This window comes from Chelonia mydas, chromosome 10 (genome assembly GCF_015237465.2).
Source record: "Chelonia mydas isolate rCheMyd1 chromosome 10, rCheMyd1.pri.v2, whole genome shotgun sequence".
NCBI lineage: Eukaryota > Metazoa > Chordata > Testudines > Cheloniidae > Chelonia > Chelonia mydas.
In genome coordinates this window covers 75053467-75074803 of record NC_051250.2, presented here as the reverse complement: position 1 = coordinate 75074803, position 21337 = coordinate 75053467, and the positions used below count along the sequence as shown (strand labels likewise).

Below are 21337 nucleotides of genomic sequence, written 5' to 3'. Positions count from 1 at the left end.
AGGGACCTTGTCAAAGGCTTTCTGAAAATCTAAGTACTACTGTATCCACTGGATCCCCTTTGTCCACATGCTTATTGACCCCTTCAAAGGATTCTAGTAGATTGGTGAGGCATGATTTCCCTTTACAAAAACCATGTTGACTCTCCCCCAACATATTATGTTCATCTATGTGTCTGACAATTTTGTTCTTTACTATTGTTTCAACCAGTTTGCCCGGTACTGAGGTCAGGCATATTGGCCTGTAATTGCCGGGATCACCTCTGGAGCCCTTATTAAAAATTAGCATCACATTAGCTATCCTCCAGTCATTTGGTACAGAAGATGATTTAAATGATAGATTACAGACTACAATTAGTAGTTTTGCAATTTCACATTTGAGTTCCTTCAGAACTCTTGGGTGAATACCATCTGGTCCTGGTGACTTATTACTGTTTAGTTTATCAATTTGTTCCAAAACCCTCCTCAAATGACACCTCAATCTGGGACTGTTCCTCAGATTTGTAAACCTAAAAAGAATGGCTCATGTTTGGGAATCTCCCTCACATCCTCAGCCATGAAGACTGATGCAAAGAATTCATTTAGTTTCTCCACAATGGCCTTATATTCTGCAGTCAGAATAAAAATGAAACTGAAAATCTCCATGAATGAGGTTGAATAGAAGACAGTAACCATTCTGCCTAAACTCAGAAATGTACTGGATCACCATTACACTGCAAAAATTCCTGGTGCTTCGCCCATGATACTTGGCAAACATCCCCTGTGCTTCCTATGCTGTAGCAAATTGCATTTTTCAGATCATTTCACAGCTGACTTTATTTCTGCTGCTGTCTGCATTCCTCCTCTCCCACTGCACCATTTACTCAGATTGTCTTGGGATGGACTACATCACTTACATGCAAGAGGAAGGGAAGAAATGAAAGCAATTGTGTTGTCTATACTAGGAGTTAAAGATGTATTGTTAGAACATGCCAGCTAACAAATTCTAAAAGTCTAGTGTAGATAAGGCCATGGAGACTTTAACACTTGATAAATTGTTCAAATTAAAGCATAGACACTTCCCTGTGGGTCACTTTGACCAGAAAATGTGTTAAAATACAAGTTGCCCTATCTACGCTTACGGTTTAAGAATGTTTAAGCTGTGTTTGCTAATCTGTTTTTTTAACACCACACACTAACACCGTTGTCAATATTCTAGCAAAGGCCTAAGGGGAAAGCCTGTGTATCTGAGAGACTAAATTCTCTCCACAGGCCTGAACATTTTCCAAAGGGGCTGTGGCTGAAGCTCTTCTGCGTACACTTCAGTACAGCCTGAGAGCTTGATCCAAGTCCCTTTCAAGTCAACAAGTTTGATGTCAATGGGAGTTGGATTGGGCGCTAGGAGATTACCAGAAAGGACAATATAGCCACTAACCATAGTGAAGGCTGACCAATCTGTCCTTAACTTGCACCTTGGTTTTTGTATGTGCCAGTAGGTTTTAGGGGATGGGGTTCGGGAGGGCAGATGAGGGGAGAAGGTTGACTTGGGTGTTTTTAGAACAGCTTATACGAAGACGAAAGCTTCAATCCTATATGTTTATACACACTGAGTCAGATTTCCAAGACAGCTCAATATGTTGGGTATTGAACTTTTTTTGAAATAAGTGTCACAATGGGAACTGCTGGATGCTGAGCTGTTTTGGAAATCTGGCCCCAACTCTGGCTCTTGAAAGAGAGCTCTTGAAAACCTAGCCCATTACTTATATTGGCCACATAGCTGATAATAACTAGCCACTTCTCTGTAATGAGCATACGTATCTTTTTTTAATGCTTGTACATCTTTCTATGGATAATATATCCCATGATTTGATAAGCCATTTATGAACCTGAGTGAAATTATGAGAATTCCATTCTGAAGCTCATACCACTCTGGTTACTTCGTGAAGCTAGCCTGGTGCAAAAGAGAGCATACCAGTAAAGCATCCCAGAAGGAAATAATCAATGCTTCTTAAAATATTAGAGCAGTGAAATATCATCACTTAGCTTTTGTCAGTTGTTTGTCACCCTAACATTGCTTAAGAAGAGTTTTTTGGTACCGGATATGCATGGTGCTGATTGAAATGTAATAGGCTCTTTTTGAGCTTTTTAAAATCCTTTCTAATGTCCCAGTCCTACTCACCCTCACTCACAAGAGATGTCTCATTGAAGTCAGTGGGATTATTCATGTGAAAAAGGGTTTGCAAGATTGGACCCTAAAGGTGGAATGCCCAAGGAAAATTGCACTGTAGTTGTAATTTCCCCAACTGGAACTTCCTTTGTGTTCCTTGGATGAATCCACTTGTTTTCAGTGGTGCAATATTTTGCATTGTATTGATATCAGCAGGCTTAAATTGGGGTTTAATGTACAGATATTACAAGAGCCTATATCTTGATAAGGTCACTGCAATGATCATTTGTTCTACTTTGTAGTCAAAGTCCTAAACCTACATTTCATTTTTCTTTTGCAGTCTGTCTCTCTCATGCCATTTTCCTGCCTTTTCTCCCCAGTTTCATACAAGGAATATGTACCCAGGAATGTAGAGGAAGGAAATTTTATCTTTTTCCAAGCAGGTATTGTATGCAGTATACTTGAATCCTCCTCCTAGTCCAGTGGGGACTGTTAGATTACTGCCATTTTAGGGCCTGGTTTTGCATCTCTTTGCCTCTGCCCAAGGGAGAACCAGGAATGGACTAGCAGGGCTTTTGGAAGTCAGGACTGAGGAGCATAAGCAAAGCTATGCTGGGAAGGTTGCAGTGTGCCCCTATAGTACACCTGGCTTACGTCAGTACTGTTGTCCCCTCACTTTCTTAAGTACCAATGTCACTTACCAATTAAAAAAAGATTCATATGTCAATACTTACTTTAAGCTTTATCGCCTAAGCTTTATTGTAAAGTTTCCTCACATTTCTTATAGAACTAGTGTATGCTGATGTTCTGCCTTTGGGCAGCAACACATCACTTGATTTGCAAGTGCAAACCAGAGATTTGTGTTTTGTCACTCTGCTATTTGTGGCTTCATGTAATTTTAGTGGGCTTTTTGGAAACTCTAGAAACTCTTGCAGGTTTCCGTTTTCTTCTGCTCCTTCTCTCCTTCCTTTTTCTCTCTCCACTTCCTTTCCCTCACTCACAGCTACCTTGATCCTTTTTGATAACTCTTTCTTCTCTAAAATCACTACCCTCTGATGTTACATGTATGGCTACCTTTTGAAGTCAGTATATTTGCCTTAATATTTATATATACATAGGCTGACTTGGTGGGATATCATATGTAGTTCAGTGTATACAGGCTTGCAGGGTAAAGACTATATCATATAGCCATTGTTGCTTTTCTCTGTGTTTTGCTTTATATAGCTTTATTATTTATGCTTGTCCCCAAAACTCAATAAATACAATTTTAAAACTTCCATCCACTTTAAATTGGAACCTGATGGAAGTTTTGCAAATATCCATGTTTGGTCCTCACAATTTCAGAGATGAAAAAGCCATGTTCATTTCCCACAAGATATCCCATAAATCGCTTAATTCCTCCTTCATTCTCTCCTGAATGTGGACTGAGCACAGTAACTTTTCTATTTGATTTTTCTATAGTCCTTCCCTTTTCAGGTCCACTTGAGAGACTGTTTTTGACTCCTGATTTTCCCCAGTTAGACTAGGAACTGCAGTTGCCTGTGAGTTTGTTATTACCTTACAGAAGGCTCCCTGCAGTGAAGAGTGGATGGGAGGAGGATAGAGCAGCAAATACCTTGTATTTCTGCATGACCTGACACAGCTGAGCTGGCTTACTGCTGATTATGACAATGAGCAGCAGTGGCAGGGCTTTACTGGCAGAGAATGCTGCAGCAACATTATAGCCTCTTGCCATTAGTGTCATTATGCCCACAAGGACAAAGCATGGGGAAGGGTAAAAATCATCTTTAGCGGGACCAAGATTTTTCCCCTTTTGTGTAAAAAGTTTTAATAGTGAATCAGTGGATCTCATTATGAGGTGTATTCTTCTCTCATGCACATGCCTGTAAATCCCATGCGTTTGGAGTGGCATTGCACATGCCCACCAAGAGGTGCATGTAAATCTCTCTGTGTCCGAAGTGAAGGGAAACCCCACTGATAAGACTGAAATGATGCTTCATTCTGGGCTTCAAATAAATATAACCATCGTTTGTACAGCCCCTTTCACCCCAAGGATCCCAAAACACTCTAACCACATGTGACCATTTATGTGCAGGAGTCATCTGACCCACCCCTCAACTACAGCCATCTCGGGAGTGGAATATGCAGCTATATAACAGTGCACAGGAAAAATGCACAACAAATCAAGACAGGAAATGAACAAGAATACTGTTGTTAGAAACTGAAGTGGAAAATTAGATTGGAGGGGAGGGGGTTTTACTTTCTGAACCAAAACAGAATGTAACTGATATTTGGGATTGGTAGCTAAACAGTTCACCTCGGACCTGATCCAATGCCAGTGGAAGAAACTGGGAAAACTGATTTTAATATGCACCCAACATCTCATTTATAAAGTCTGTTTGATTTCCCTGAAAAAGAAACTTTCTGCCAAATAAGCCCATTTATTTTCTTCTTGTCCCACTGGAGACAGAGCTAGCTGTGACACCACATCAAAGAAGTGTCATTTAAACTAAACTGTTTCCTCTGTTTATTTTTTAACAGGCTCATTTCATTGCACTGAGAAAAAGCCCTTCTTCAGGGGAAGCAGCAGAAACTGCTCACTTGGTGGCACAGGCTGCAGTTTCCTCTAAACGACCAGAGCACTATGGTGAATTCCTTTTAAAGGTTATGAATGGTTACCATGCTGTCCTGCTTGTAGGAATGCACATTTCAGTAAATGCTGCACGCTGTATCACGGTAGATTTAGTCCCTCTTGCATTGTTTGCTTCATTTTGCAGACTTTGTATGACTGTGACGTTGTTTCTCAAGGCATAGCGGATGCTTTTGATATGTATCACCCTCCACTTAATCCTTTGCCTTTTATGAGCAATAGCTAAATCACCAGAGGGAGTTACAGAGGCAGCCTTGAAGCCACAGAAGATGTTATAAACCGACGGCAGGCATTTGCCATTTCTTTCTAACGTGTTTATCCATCTTTTAAAATCATTAGTGAGCTGCAGCCACTGCTATGACTGAACCAGTAAGTGTGCTGACTGCAATCTCTTTCCATTCCCTTGCTGGAATTCTTACTTTGCAATTTGAAGTGGCCTCAAGCTATCCATCAGTGTGTGCAGCTGTAGCTATACAAATTTGCTGTATCCAAAAGCCTGGGCACAGGGTTGCGGCCATCAAATTTTAAAACCCTACCATTTATCCTTTGGGACCCTGCCACTGAAAGTTTTCTGTCCTGATTTAGTATTCTGCTATTCTGTTAGGATTCTTTCAGTTCTATCAGTTAATAATAACCTAGTATTTATAGATTTGGTTCTCAACCAGTGGTACACATACCCCTGGGGGTACACAGAGGTCTTCCAGGGGGTACGTGAACTCATCTAGATATTTGCCTAGTTTTACAACAGGCAACATAAAAAGCACTAGCAAAGTCAATACATACTAAAATTTCATACCGACAACGACTTGTTTATACTGCTCTATCTACTATACACTGAAATGTAAGTACACTATTTATATTCCAGGGGATTTATTTTAGAATTATATGGTAAAAATGAGAACGTCAGCAATTTTTCAGTAACAGTGAGCTGTGACACTTTTGTATTTTTATGTCTGATTTTGTAAGCAAGTAGTTTTTAAATGAGGTGAAACTTGGGATACACAAGATAAATCAGACTCCTGAAAGGAATACGGTAGTCTGGAAAGGTTGAGAGCCACTCTTGTAGAGCATATTGCATGTTCCTTGCACTTGAAATATTTTCTACTTAATTTTCTGTAAACGCTGGATGCACACTAATCAGGTTGACATGTAAGGCCATCCACCCTAAACTCTGATTGGCTGAGAGTTCAAAACTGTCATTAAGGTACATTGATGGAGCCTCAAAGCCAGAGGCATTGATACAGAGCTAGAATAAAGAGGATTTGACTCCCAAGAGGGACGTTATTCAGTGAATCTGAAATACAGCCTGGTACAGAGAGCTCTGTACAAGGCTCTACATATCACTTAAGCCTCATGTTGTTATAGCCATAAGTGCAACATAGGAGCACAGATCCACATTAGAAGGGTGAATTTCACCCAGAGGGAATTTTAAATGTGAGAGTTTAGAACATGGGAACAGAAGTCTATTGTTCAGTTATTGTGAAGTGAATTCGAGGAGGTATACGGAAGGTTTAGAAACGACCAGGGAGAACCAGGACCTTGCAATTTATAGAAAATACCTTTATCTGATTTCTGATGGAGACTGAATGACTAAGACTGGCTCAGAGTAACAGATAGGGCCACCTACTCTAAGCCATACACTGACTATCCATTTCAAGCAGATCAGTTACATACAATGTGTGGGGAGAAGATATTTTGAAATAAAATTACTTATACTCAGTGTTTAAATGGTTTATAAAGTGCTGCTGCTAAGTATTCTCATGCATATTTTAAAAGGCTATTTCAGGTGACCAGAATGAAGAAAGCCATGCAAGACTTTGGGATGGCAGGTTTATAAAAGGAAAACAAATGGGGGGAATAAAAAACTCTTTCCAGCAGTCGTCAGCTATCCTAGCTCATATAGTGGGCATTAGGAATATGTTCAGTGCTTCCTCGTGACCCTGAATTAACAGGATGTGATCTGTTTGCTATTCCCTTGGAATGATCTACCTCAACCCTTAGTTGAAGACACCAATTATCCCCTATCGGTTCAGCTATTATTTTAAATCACAAAGAAATTAAAGAGGCAGGAATGTATATTCCTTATGGGGAAAGCAAATTCCTGCAGTCTCATCCTGGTTTACACATTAACCAAATTTGAATACTTGCATGCCCCATCAAGTCTTGCAGCCTTTGAGACATTTCTTTTTTGTGTGTTTTTCTGCACCTTTCTCTTTCAATTTTTAATTTCTTGCTTATAAAACTGAGTAAGAAAGGTTTATACAAGTTTTTATACAATGACAGTATTGTCGTTAAAAGTTGAAATATTTTTCATTATACAGAGCAAAGAAAAGAGCTTGGATCTCTTTCAGCCCTGTGGCCTTGATTCTTCCCTGCATCAGGGCTAAGCCTAGTGCCAGAACTGAGGGGGCAGCAGTACTTCTCTCCTGGGACTGCCAGGGCTAGTTCTGATCCCAACTCAAGTTTGGACATGCCTGAAGGCTGGCTTAACTTGTGCCATATCTTCAATATCTGGGGCATAGCCCCGCCTACCTTCATTCTGCTCCACCATGCCCCCAGCTCTGAGGAGGCTCCCTGTGTTGGGGTTATTTCCCAGGTGTGCTTTTAATTGTGGCCCTTTAGTCTCTGGACAGGGGACACTGCCAGACATGCCCAAGTTGCTGCTTTGAATGTGGGCATGGGATCCAAAAATTGGTTAAGCTACCAACATTTTATGATTACAAATATTCTAGCTACAGATTACTAGTCAGCCCTTCTCTGAGCAAAATACAATTATGAAATTATCCATGTAAAGATTTCTTAAGTGCCTTTACTTCTTGGAACTGTTTACAAATATTAATGAACATATGAGGAACTGCCTTAAAAAAGAGTAACAAAAGCTACTGCTCTTGTTTCAGCCAGATTACCCTTTTATTGTTAGGCAGAGTGAGGAAAGGGGGAGAAAATAACCAAATACTGGACAGATAAACGTGCTTTAGATCATGCCCTGAAGCTCACAGGTCCTGAGCTCTGGCGAACAACCACTTCTGTGCTGACAGAGCTTTGCTGTTAGTCATAAAAAAAAAGTCAGTTATAGGATCTAGCAGCCAGAATGTCCTGGCTGATCTTAATTAATGTGATGGAATATGTGAGAGGTGATCTCACAGGTCCAGACCCAGACCATTGAAGACTTTCAAGATTGTAATCAAAATTTTGAATTGCACCCAAAAGCAGTTGAGTTGCCAATGCATACTTGAGCATAGGTGGACTAATAACTCCTTTCACTCAGAAGGTGGCATCTTTCTTAGCTGAAACTTCCAGCTGCTTTTCAAGAATAGCCCTAACAATTGCATATGGTGGCTGTCTAGCTTGGATGTGACAAAGGCATGGATACCCATTGTGAGGTCACTTATCTCAGCCCTCACCTACATCACTATGACACTTTATATTTTTGTTCTAAAATACTCTAAGAAAATAAAATTCAGAGCTAGAAAACTTACCCCAGCCTATAGACTATAGTTTACTTTTACAATTCCATGGCAGATAAAATATCATTTCAAATTTTACATCCTTTATTGGGTACATGCTTTTTGAAGTCACCTGCTTCATATAAGAAGAACCTATCACAGGAACAGCTACATAATAGGAATTTTGAGCCTGTTTCCTCAAAACACCCCATCTATGTACAGAGTCTAGCAAGGGAAAAAATTGCTCAGTGCCTACTTCAATTCGTTTCCACTCTATTGGCTTGCACAGTGATACTAACCTGGCTAGCTTGCCAGTGCAACCAGTGTCAAACTTTATACTAACACTTCTCCCCAGCACTGAAAGGCATTCAAGATATTTGCGTTTTGTTTATAGCTTTTTCCATAAATGATATTCAGATAAAATAGCTTTTGGGACAACATGTACTTCAATGTAAATCTTCAAAGCCTGATAGCAAAAACAGAGCTGCACACAGGCAGCCTTGTTTGGAATTGTTTCCCTCTTTGCTTTGCAATGCTTGAGCCCCTTCCAGGCAGTGTTCTTTAAAGAGTATTTGAATACAGAGTCTGCGCATCACTGCAGACACGAGGCAGAGAGACCTTTCTTTAACTATGCCATTCCCTCCAAGCATGCAGTTGCCACAGTTTAGTAAAAAGCTAACATCACAGAAAGTTAGCTGCAGATTTGAGTCACACTAAGTATTACTTCAGGATAAGTTCTATTTATTGTACGCTTTCAGATTTTAAATGTATGTATATCTATAATATATCAAAGGTGCTCTGCTTAGATATGTCAGTACTTTCCACTTAGTTTATGGTATAAAATATGGCTTTAACAAAATATTACATAAATTTATATACATTTATAATTAATCTACTGCCGATACATTGCACTTATATAGCACTTTTCCTCCAAGGATCTCAAAGCACTTCATAAACACTCTCATGCCAGTATTTAGCCTTAGATGGAGTTTACCGCCAGCTTTAGGTTGCATTCCCAAGCAGCCCAACTCCAAAAAGACCCAGTCCCGGTGTGCCGGGGGCCACTACCGGCCTCACACCATCCACGGGCACCTCTTAATGGTTTCACGCCAGGACCGGGTCTTCTTGGAGTTGGGCTGCTTCAGAATGCAGCCCAAAGCTGGTGGTAAACTCCATCTAAGGCTAAATACTGGCACAAGACCGACAGTCAACAAGTACCTTAAGGGAAAGTTGTGAAGAACTTTATAAACACTAATTATTTATGCCTTAACCTTGTTACTTATTTTACCCGTCTTAGAGATGAGTAAACTGAGATTCAGACCAATTAAGTGATTTGCTCAAGGTGTCACAGCAAATAAGTGGGAGAATTGGGAATAGAATTCAAGAATCTTGACTCCAGTCCCACTAGATCACATTCCCTCCCAAAAGTATATATATGTATAATACTAATTTTGAGACTGTCTTCAGATGTTTAGTATGTTCATACCATGAACATGTTCATATTCAATATTATTGGTTTTCAGCCTTTTGTCAGAGATCAAATGTGGTAAAGTTATTTGCCCATTGTTACAGAGTGAGTCAGTGACAGAGATGGGATTAGAACCCAGGAGTCTTGACTCACTGTTCTCCATTCTAACAATTTAATCTTACAGCCCCAGATTACATGCTGTTTTAAATTTAACGTATTTTTATATTTAGACTTTCCCCAGTTTGTAACTGACCCTGCTGTCAAACAACATCAGTGAGAGGAGAACTTCTCTATTTTATCAAAAAGAAAAGGAGTACTTGTGGCACCTTAGAGATTAACAAATTTATTTGAGCATAAGCTTTCGTGAGCTACAGCTCACTTCATCGGATGCATGCAGCGGAAAATACAGTGGGGAGATTTATATACACAGAGAACATGAAAAAATGGGTGTTACCATACACACTGTAACAAAAGTGATCAGGTAAGGTGAGCTATTACCAGTGGGGAGGGGGGCCATTCAATAATCAAGGTGGGCCATTTCCAGCAGTTGACAAGAACGTGTGAGGAACAGTGGGGTGGGGGGGGGAGGAGAATAAACATGGGGAAATAGTTTTACTTTGTGTAATGACACATCCACTCCCAGTCTTTATTCAAGCCTAAGTTAATTGTATCCAGTTTGCAAATTAATTCCAATTCAGCAGTCTCTCGTTGGAGTCTGTTTTTGAAGTTTTTTTGTTGAAGAATTGCCACTTTTAGGTCTGTAATCGAGTGACCAAAGAGATTGAAGTGTTCTCTGACTGGTTTTTGAATGTTATAATTCTTGACGTCTTCATCATCTGGACCCATGGAAAAGAAACCCTTGAGGAATTCCACCACGATTTGAACAATTTCCGTCCCACCATCAACCTCAGCCTGGACCGGTCCACACATGAGATCCACTTCCTGGACACTACGGTGCTAATAAGCGATGGTCACATAAATACCACCCTATACCGGAAACTAATTTGCAAACTGGATACAATTAACTTAGGCTTGAATAAAGACTGGGAGTGGATGGGACATTACAGAAAGTAAAACTATTTCCTGATGTTTATTTCCCCCCCACACACACACACTGTTCCTCAGACGTTCTTGTCAACTGCTGGAAATGGCCCACCTTGATTATCACTACAAAAAGTTCCCTCCGCCCCTCCCCCCCCCGGCTCTCCTGCTGGTAATAGCTCATCTTACCTGATCACTTTTGTTACAGTGTGCATGGTAACACCCATTGTTTCATGTTCTCTGTGTATATAAATCTCCCCATTGTATTTTCCACTGCATGCATCCGATGAAGTGACCTGTAGCTCACGAAAGCTTATGCTCAAATAAATTTGTTAGTCTCTAAGGTGCCACAAGTACTCCTTTTCTTTTTGCAGATATAGACTAACTCGGTTGCTACTCTGAAATCTATTTTATCATGTGTTGATAAACAACTCCCAACTAAATGGGTCACAAAGTGGAATAGCCTGCACATACTTTATTCATGAAGTGTTAATTGCCCTTTTTCTGTGAATTTACTTTGTGGTAGGTTAACATATGTAACCTTTAGAACAGCTGTGGGAATACACAACAGGTACAGGTCCTGCATGAAACAGCCTTAGGAAACAGACCTGAATGTGGTGATTGTGCCATGTTGGAGCACTAAACTAAACTAAATATAGTCCTCTTTCAAACAGGACTATGTAAACATGAACCAGATATCTTTTAGTTTGCACCAGCAGTGTCCACATGGGGCAGTTAGAGTGCAACTTCTTGGTGTACTCTGCAGTTCACACACCCATAATTTACACCGTGGCACAGTATAGATAAGTCCTAAACCTCATAACCATGTATCAACTCGCTTATAGAATTGTGTTGCTGTTTACAGTGTGTTGCAGTTGTAGTCACAGTGAACTGCATGAGTTGCACTTCCCTTCCTTTTGGATACCTTCTGAACAAAATGGGAGGAGGGCGGAGAGGCTGAGCTCCTTAAATCAACCTTGTAATAACTAATGACTATGGGAGTGATATTAAAATAGCTGCTGTTCAGGATGCCAGTTACAGACTAGTCCAAATGCCAGAGGTCAAGAAAGTGAGCCAGTGCCCTATGAAAGACTAGGTATCAGATAACTGATGAATCTAGAACAGATTTTAATGTAACAGGACATCTGGCATTCGCTACAATTCTACTGTCCAATGATGAATTTACACCAGATTCCATGTTGATTGGCCTTATTCTTACGAAGAGAATAGGTGCAAGCTGTCAGACATGCACAAATTCCTGATTTGGGTCAGTGCATATGGTACTTTATGTGCAAAGAGACATGCTTGCAGCCCTTCCTTCAGCCATCCCTCCAAAACATGTCCTTGTATGTCTAATTACTTTTGTGAAATTCCTAGACTGGGGAGGGAAAAGCCACATGTGCTTATTGAAGTACATGTTGTAATATAGCACATAAAAGCAGAGGACCCAATCCTAAAGTCCTGATACAAGCAAAATTTCCAGTGGCACAAGGGATCAGGCTCACAGAAACCAGAAGTAAAAAAATACAAATGTATTCCCTAACTGGACAGTTATTGCACATTTAGAGCCAAGGAACAGATAATTTAGGGAGGGAGAACTTCTCTGGCTTTCCCCCCTACAAACAAATCACTACCTCTCTTCTTTCTTGCACACAGGCCCTTTTAAAGTAATGTTCTTAGGCAGAAAGAATAAATGAGCAGCAAACTTATTTTTCTAATGGAAATCCAAAAGGAAATTTCATGAGCACCTTTAAGAATATTTTATCTTTGTACAAGTAATTGTGCTTCAATTGTCATAGAAGTTATCATACAAACTAACAAAAGTAGGAAATTAAAGCAGTACTTAGAAATCATTTTCTTAAAATGAAGAGTTCCTTACTTCTGTTATAGCACTCATTATTTATTATTGTTAAAAGTGAAAGGCCTTTTTTGTTTGTTTGTTTTTGCATAGCTAAGAACATAAGGATGGCCATTGTGGGTCAGACCAGTATCCTCTCTTCTGACGGTGGCCAATGCCAGGTGCCCCCGAGGGAATGAACAGAACAGGTAATCATCACGTGATCCATTCCCTGTCGCTCAATATAGAACAACTATTTACACTTTTAAATCTAGGCAGTTGCTTCGTATTTTACTCTTATAAACATCTGCATCATATTTCATTTAGATTTCTAATAGAGCTGGTTGAAAAAATTGAATAATTTTTTGTGAAATTTTTGACTGAAAATTTTGATGAAAAAATCAGATTTTGAAAAATTTAGAGCAGCTCTTGCATCTAACCTGGTACTAATGAGGGCCAGATTGTGGAGTTCTTGTACATCATGAAGTGCATTTATTCATGTGAGTAGTCCCACTGAATTCAGCATTTCACTTGGACCATTTGTTTCTCATAGGGTAGTGTGTGCTAAATCTAGCATAGCATAGCATACCATCTCCCTGATGCAAGTTTGCAGCTAAGTGCATGACAGTGGCAGTGTAAAGTAGGGCCAGGAGGCTGGTCTAAATGAGTGTAACTCTAACATTTCAAGGAAGGTCATGCAGAGCTTATAAAAATGTATGACGAAACATGTGATCCTCTGTTAGACTCAGACAATCTTTCGGAAATCCATTCCTTCTTTCTCAGATGCTGGTGATGAAAGGAATTCTTCTTCCCCTTTGCCCCAGCAAGCAGAAGTTTTTGTCTGGGTTTATATTTTTAATCTCGAATAACCACTTCTACAAATAATTTTTAATTGTAGTAAACTAAACCAAAATATGGGTGTGTGCCTGTGTATATCAGTATTTGCCTTCCAAAATCATTGCTCTACTTTTATTCTGCTAGAAGCATATCACAGAAAGGAGAAACACAGGTTGCGTTTTTAAAGGCTTGATCATATATACTTGAAGTCAATGACAAAGTTCCCATTGACTTTAATACTGCAGGATCAGGGCCTAAATGCATTAAACTCAGTCATTCTTTACAGATTTTTAAAGAAGCATCCATGCTGCATTAAAATCAATGCTAAGAGAAAGGCATTGATATCTAGGACATTATTGCCTCAAAATTTAGGCAGATGTCCCAAAAAGGGATTCTATGAGGTTACAAAATTAATGGGATGATTTTAACATGTTGCCCATTTCTAAATTTCACAGGAGAATTCCACAGGTGATGGATAAACTAGTAGTTGTTTTGTAGTGCAGAACATACATTTCAAACATGGAAAACCAAATACATGCTTTGTGATGTATGCTAGTGAAGCAGGTGTTTTTAATGTTTTCCCTCGATGCATACCTAGAATTGGTGGCCTCTTATTTCACAAATGCAGTTTTTGCCCTGCCATTTCCAGCCACAAATAAGTGCACATGCAGTTGATGTTCCTTAAAGCATTAAGCAACCTTGTAGTTCCCCCAAATTAGATGCATTTTGTGACACCAGTTGCAGCTGTAGTTATTTTCAGCAGTTAAAATGCAGGCACAAAATAGGAGGCCAAGTGAAGGATCCTTAAAAACAGACACTATGTGTTTTGTTACATGTAACTTTAAGAAGTACATTGATTTACATACCATGAATTTTGTTTTTAGGGAGAAGGGTAAGGAATGAATGTTCTTGTCTACTTTAATGATAAATACTCTTAAGATAAGATGACCTTAAAATGCCTCTCATAGAAATTAAAAGAAATAGCTTATGACTTTGTGAAAGCACATTCAGTTATTTTATTTAGTTATAGAAACCTCTGACAGCTTAGAGAAATTGTAATTGTCATATTGTGTGGTTAAGGTTGACTAATTTTAAAGAGTAATATACAAGGTTACAACAGAATAATTCTTTCATACCACAATACTGAGAAGCTGGATATTTTCCTGTGCTCTCTTGGATAATGGTTTGCTGTTATTGGCCTGATTGCAAAAAAAACAAACATATTAAACTATACGACTTTTAGAGACAGATTTCTCAAATCCAATGGGCAATTTCAAAATGTTTGATTATTGTAAGTAAATATCATGATTGTGAAGGTGCTGAAGTTTCAAAACAATGGAAAATTATCACCTTCTCATTCACTGAGCCGGTACAGTCAGCCAGTGGAAATATCAGCTTCCCACATGGCTCTGCCAGCGTGTCCCAGCTCAGACCTAAAAGTTAGCTCACTCTCTGTGCCCATTCAGTTAATGACCTTACTGCCATACAGTAGTGTTTTCTATAAAGTAAACATTTTCTGCTAGAAACTTGACTAAGGCAGATTCATTTAATATAAGCCACCAAATAGGGACGTGTTAACAGCCCAGACTAGATTTAAAACAGTAACCTACATTTGAAAGTTCCACTACCAAACATGGGTTATGTATTTTTTCCCACTTTGGATTCTTTAGTAATTAGTGAAAACAGTTCCATTAAAAATTGAAGCCCTTGGTCCATGTGCATTTGCATATCTACATAGTACACTCAAGCCATTTGCATACATAAAGGAGCAAATAACTCATTAGTGCATAAAGAAAAGGAGTACTTGTGGCACCTTAGAGACTAACTAATTTATTTGAGCATAAGCTTTCGTGAGCTACAGCTCACTTCATCGGATGCATTCCGATGTAGCTCACGAAAGCTTATGCTCAAATAAATTTGTTAGTCTCTAAGGTGCCACAAGTACTCCTTTTCTTTTTGCAAATACAGACTAACATGGCTGCTACTCTGAAACCTGTCATTATTGCATGCAATTTCTGTAACTCTGCATGGAGTAGATGCACAAATGGGCACCTACCATTGGCCTCAACTTTCTGAAAATTAGGTCCAAAGGCTTAAAAGGTGGAAATCTGTTAAATTCCTTTCAAGAAACAAGAACTGAAGGCTGGTTTTAGATAATAATACTTTGCACTTATAAAGTGACTCATCAGAGGATCTCAAAGCAACTTACAAAGGTAGTTATGTACTTTTCCCTCCATTTTACAGGTGGAGAAACTGACAGAGAGATGACTGATTTGCCCAAAAGTCTCCTTACACTCTATCCTCTATTTTAGCTACTAGACTGTGCCAACTCCCTTATAATTTATTCTGCATTCTTTCTGTGTATCTTTTTTAATCTTTAATCAAAAAAGGTACTATAGAGTGGCTAGCAGACAACACGCAGGATATAGTTACGACCCCATTCTGGTATAGCGACAACTCACAACAAAAATAATCTACAGTTAAGTCTGAACCTTTGCAATTGCCCAATTTAGTATTTGGAATGTGTGAGGCCAGCAGCTTCTTAGTGGGGCCTGTTGTTGCAGGCTACTTTAACTGCGCCTTCTGTGTTCTGCTGTTTGTATCACAACAGCAGCTGCAGCCACAGAGTTCCCAGCTTAACTACATGGAGTCCATTTAAAACAGAAGCTTTTCCAGATGTAGCTTTCCCTGTGCTGAGTGGTCTGTCTGGTACATGGGTATAAAAACAAATCAGAAGGTGAGATTATATTATGTAGTACAACGTAACATTATTCAATAATCGGTTTAAGGAGCTAGCCTGAATTGAGAAATATAGAAGGGCTCTGTAGAACTTCAGCTGACAAGAGAGTGTCTGACATTTTTGTATCATAAAGTCCCTTTTTCACCTTAAGGCAAATACAGCTCTAAACAATTTTTTGCATGTTGTGTAAGACTTACAACTTAATAATCCATGGAGTCTAATAAAGTCAGATGTAGTCTAAGAATTTATTTCAAGGCATCATACTTTAAATCTTAGACCAACCCAATTAATAAATCACCATTTACAGTAAAATTCATCAACTTATTTATTGTATCTACAAATAAGAATTTCATACTACTGACTGATGACAGGAACAAAACAAACTATTCCTATGCATATTCTATATTAAATAGAATATATCCTGTTGAGCTCACACAAGCACTGGCTAAATAACCAAACTGGCTATATTGTGTAGTGAGAAGAGCTCTTTAGAAAAGCTGTAGGGACCCATAAAGTTTAACTGTTTCTCAGCTCAGAAAATTTATAAAAATTACACTAGTAAAGACCAATATTTGTGACTTTTTAGATGACTATTTGGACTTGCTCTCATCATATTTAATGTAGAATGTGTGCCCACAATACATCAATTTACAGCATAGTGTTATGGCATAGTGTCCTTTAGTATACTTTATCTGAGATGAAGGAAATAGAGTGCAGACAGAAGTATAATTTTTAAGTTGACCATTTCCCTTTAATTCCAAGTCTTTGACAAAATGTGCTAACTTCACTGAGTGAAATACCAGCTTTAGGCTGCTGAATCCAAAAACAGTTACCATGTCAATAGCTTGAAACAATCTGTTGGTATCATATGTGTCTTTTACCATGACGCTTGTCAGTGCTGAAAGTGTTCCACATCTTTAAGGTTATTATTATATGTCACTGCTATTTTTATTAACCTTACTTCATTATGTGTTCTGTGTTTGTAACTAATGCCACATTCCTGTAGCCAGTGGCATAGCTGTGGGTGGGGAGGGAAGGATCTAAGTGTCTGTTTCAGTCTTTCCTATCCGACATACTGAGGTCTTCAACTTTTAAAAACATCTCACTTTAGCTGTGTTTCAGCTAATTTTATTAGTGAAGAAACATTCCCTGTTACCAGCTGTGTGAGTAGATGTATGTACCCAGACTTCCTGTGAGATTTATTTTTATAGTACTGATTTTTTTTTCTTACTCTAGTCCAGACTGTTTCTCAAACATTAATTAGATCAGGGGATGATTAAAATAAAAACAACACGGTTATTCAGTTAACAACACAGTTATTCAGTTAACATAAGATCACATAAGATCAGAACATAAGATCACGCTTGCAATGTTCTCTCTGTGATCTCCACTTGAAGGTTAGGGCCTTGTAACTACTTTTTTTAAAAAAAATATGATGCATTTAAAATTAAACCTTGACCTTTAGAGCTGGTTGAAAGCATTCGGATTTCCTTCCACTGAGGGAACAAGATCTATTCTCACCCACTTCAGCTTGTAACTAGCTACCTGACAACAACAGACTAAGGGTAATTTTGGACAGTGTCTTATTAAAACACAAAACAGTTGTGTTATTAAAGCTTGCTGTTACCAGGAAATACCTGTTTCTATGATCCTCTGTCTTCTGCCTAAAAGGACAAAACAAAAATGGTAAGCTCTTTGGCACATGGACCATTCTATCTTTTGTGTTTGTACAGCACCTAGCACATGGTGGGTACCACCAGATTATATAAATAATCATATTTCTTGTGAGAAAGTTGTTTTTTCTCACTGTTCTGCAAGGAATCAGCTATTTGAATTTCCAGTGCACATTTTTAAAATTAATTTTTTAATATTTTCAAGGGCTAATTCAATGATAGCATGAGTTCAGATTCCTGTATACAAATTAGAGATGCACCAAATGAACAGAATAAATAAAAACCAGCCAGAACCTTCCCTCCACCATGCAAACCAAACACAATTTTTATTTTTACGTACAAAGCAGTTTAAGATTATTTTGAAATTTTAGTCTATGGTTCCTGGTTTGGGCTGGAAACTCTTTAGGGTTTTAGAGTAGAGTAATTGCTGTAGATCCCTATTAGTTTCACTCCTGTTAAATTATGTAAGACTTTGCCATAAGAACAATTTGCTTTCCCAGGAACAGAATGCAACATAAACCCTGAGCTAAATTCTCCACTAAACCACATGCAAGTGGTTTTCTTTAAGGTGAATGTGGACTGTATTTGCATTGTTAGCTTAATAAATACCTCTATTACACCCCTATATGACTATACAATCATAACTTATGCAATCATAAAAATAAGTTCGTGCCTAGTAATCCAATAGCAAATATAAATAATTATCTTCACCACACTCCGTCAATTCACAGCTCCAGTGGGAGTGGCTTTATGAAACCCAGGGATATGACAAGTTAGTCTTGTTCTTATTTAATTTGAGAGCTAATTATTTTGTAATATGATTACAATTTTCTTTAAGATATCTATCTTTATTTGTACAAATAGATCTGTTTGTTTTTCCTAGCTTGGCTTTTTTTATCAAAATATTTTGGATCAGATTCTGTATACTCCAATGGTAATGAGTGGTATTACGTATCTTATTAAATTATGTATTGCAGTGCCTGTACCTACAGACCCTCTTATACGGCACCAACAACAAAAGGACTATAGCAACCCAGGAGGCCACTGACTTGTCAAAGTGAGTGAGTTTGCAGTCTTCTTGGCTGATCTTCTTTTTATATGCTGTTACATTCTGCGTTCCCCTGCACATCCCAGAGATATTTGGGACGTAGAGGTCACAGAAATATCTGATGGAAAAGAAAGATGACCCAAATTGTTGGAAAGTTCATAGGGCAACAGTTTGTTGAATATAACACTCTAGTTTAAGGATAACTCTTCAGACTTCCACATCAGTGACCTAACCACGGCCTACAGAGATTTTGAAACGTGCCATCACCACCACCACTTAGATTAATCAGCGCACGAAATGAACTTCAGCCGAGGGTAGCTTCCCTTTCACCTTGTAAATTAAGTGATGAATAGTGGAACTTGACAATGACCTATGATTTACAACACCCTTCCTTTTTTTCAGGGCCCCAGATGTAGCAGCAAAACAGAGAAGATGAGATAAAAAATGACCACCATTCTGTGCTATTGTGCAATAGTACTCCATAGTGGGAAGACCCAAAGCCTATATATATATATATGAAGGTTTTTCATGTTTACGTCTGAAGACTTAACCTGTATCTGCAAGTATCCGTCAAGCAGAACTGAAATCCATCATTGGATTAAATACTGAATGTAAAGCAAACTTTCATGAGGATAGATTACTTACCTTAATGGATACAGGAAAAAAATTAATACAGGTGAATGCCATTTTTAATGTTTATACTCTTGGATCATAGCGTTTTTAAGATTATGTAATGACAGCCTCTTCAGTTTTCTCTCTTGTGAAAGAATTTTTTTTTTCCCTGTTTGGAAATACAAAACTGCCACAGTAATAAAATAATAAATTTAAATAAAAAATAAGGTTCAGGCAGGTATTGCTGTTTCTGTACTGCACACTTACTAGCTTCTTGAACAAATCTGGATTTTAATTTTTCTATTTAATATATTCATAAAGGCACCCTATTACCTTGATAGCCAAGCACCATTAACTGCATTGGGCAAACACGGTTAATCTTTTTTTTGTTTGTTAAACACAATAGGGTATGAGTTAGGAAAATAACAATCCCCCCGATCCCCCTCCAAAAAAGAGCTGACAGTAGGGTGGGGTATTTTTTTTGTTGTTTTTAAAGAAGTCTTTCTTTTGTATCAGATATATGTAACTTTAAGCAAGTTCTGCCATGTGAAGAACATCTAGGGTTCATTTGATCTCAGGACTTTTCCTCCACTGTTGGCAAAAGGTATGCCATAGCTGAAATGTGCTTGATTTCAGGCTGCAAAGTACCAGCTGCTGCTACCCATTGCACAATTTGGACAGGAAAAACTGAATCAATACTGTCTGCTACACAATGAACATGCATGAATAATTGCAGATCACATCATTTAAAGATTAAGCTCATATTTAGCTATAGGGATTTTTATGCTGCAGGAAGAATACGGGTTCATCCCTGGTAACTTTAGGACCATTTAAAAAGAATTTTGGATATAAAGATATGTGTATCTCTGGGTCAGATGTTATTTTCAAGAGTTCAGTACTTCGCGGAAAGAGGAGTTTCCATGGAATCATTTGATGTTAGCATAACTGACAACCATGTTAAATCTAGGAATTAAGAAGATCTTAAACGATGTGCTGAAAAAACAACCCAAAATGATGGCCATCTCCTTACTATTCAGAGGGTTTCAGCTCTGATTCACAGTACCGTTAGGGAAAGTCACTCAGAAGGGGAGACTAAAACCTCAATTAGCAGTTTAGGAAATAATGTCTCTTAATTATAAAATGAAGGCCGAAAACATACTTCTGGTCTGAGTCTTTGGTTTCAGTGAGACCATTCGACCACTTCCATGTCACCATTTACCAGAAACCACCAATTCTATTCTTTTGCAAAAACTGAAGAGCTTTATATTTTTCTTACCTTAGACTCAGTGAAGCTGGCTGGTGTCTCTAGATAAAGCTTTCCTCCTTCATGTAATAAATGACCACTCCACATTTTCTTTAGCAAGTAGAAAACTCCAGAAACATCCATACATCAGGTAAGTGTCTGACATTTTACCTGTGTGCGCCAGGTTTGTGGCTGTTAAGAAAAAAGCTTTATCGTGAAACTGAGGTACTATGAATGTCCCTCCCCTTTAAGGTCCAAGCAAGTGCAACAGGGCTTTCCTTGCCATAGTTGAAAGATCAAAGTTAAGGAATGTGTGATGTGGTGTTCACCCTACCCTTGCCCTGAAGGAGTTAATGGAGGCTAAGAAGGGGGGCAGTTAACCAGAGAGGCCACAGCTGAAGGGAATCAGATGGCCTATGTAATCCCCTCTCTAAACAGTGAGGGAGCCCAACTAGGGAGCAACAAGCTGGGCTGGATTTATAAAGTAAATTGACAGCAGGGAGCAGTCTGCAGCCACTCCTTAGGTGAAGTAAGCTGTGTTTGGGGGCTATGGATCCAAAACAGCCTACAGTTATTCCCTGGGAGAAGGAAGTTTTGGG

The 21337-nt window shown here is 38.7% G+C and overlaps 1 protein-coding gene and 1 long non-coding RNA gene across 2 annotated transcripts in view; both read left to right on the top strand.

The window, feature by feature from the left end:
- Positions 1–5019, top strand: part of TTC23 (tetratricopeptide repeat domain 23) — a 35156-nt gene extending 30137 nt beyond the window's left edge. The window contains 2 exon segments of the mRNA XM_043524094.1: positions 4685–4879; positions 4921–5019. Coding sequence (XP_043380029.1) covers positions 4685–4879; positions 4921–5019 — 294 coding nt within the window.
- Positions 5020–12750: 7731 nt separating this feature from the next.
- Positions 12751–19699, top strand: LOC119567161. Its single transcript, XR_005226990.2, has 3 exons — positions 12751–12794; positions 18813–18892; positions 19286–19699. It is a non-coding gene; the product is annotated as an uncharacterized LOC119567161 (long non-coding RNA).
- Positions 19700–21337: the final 1638 nt, after the last annotated feature.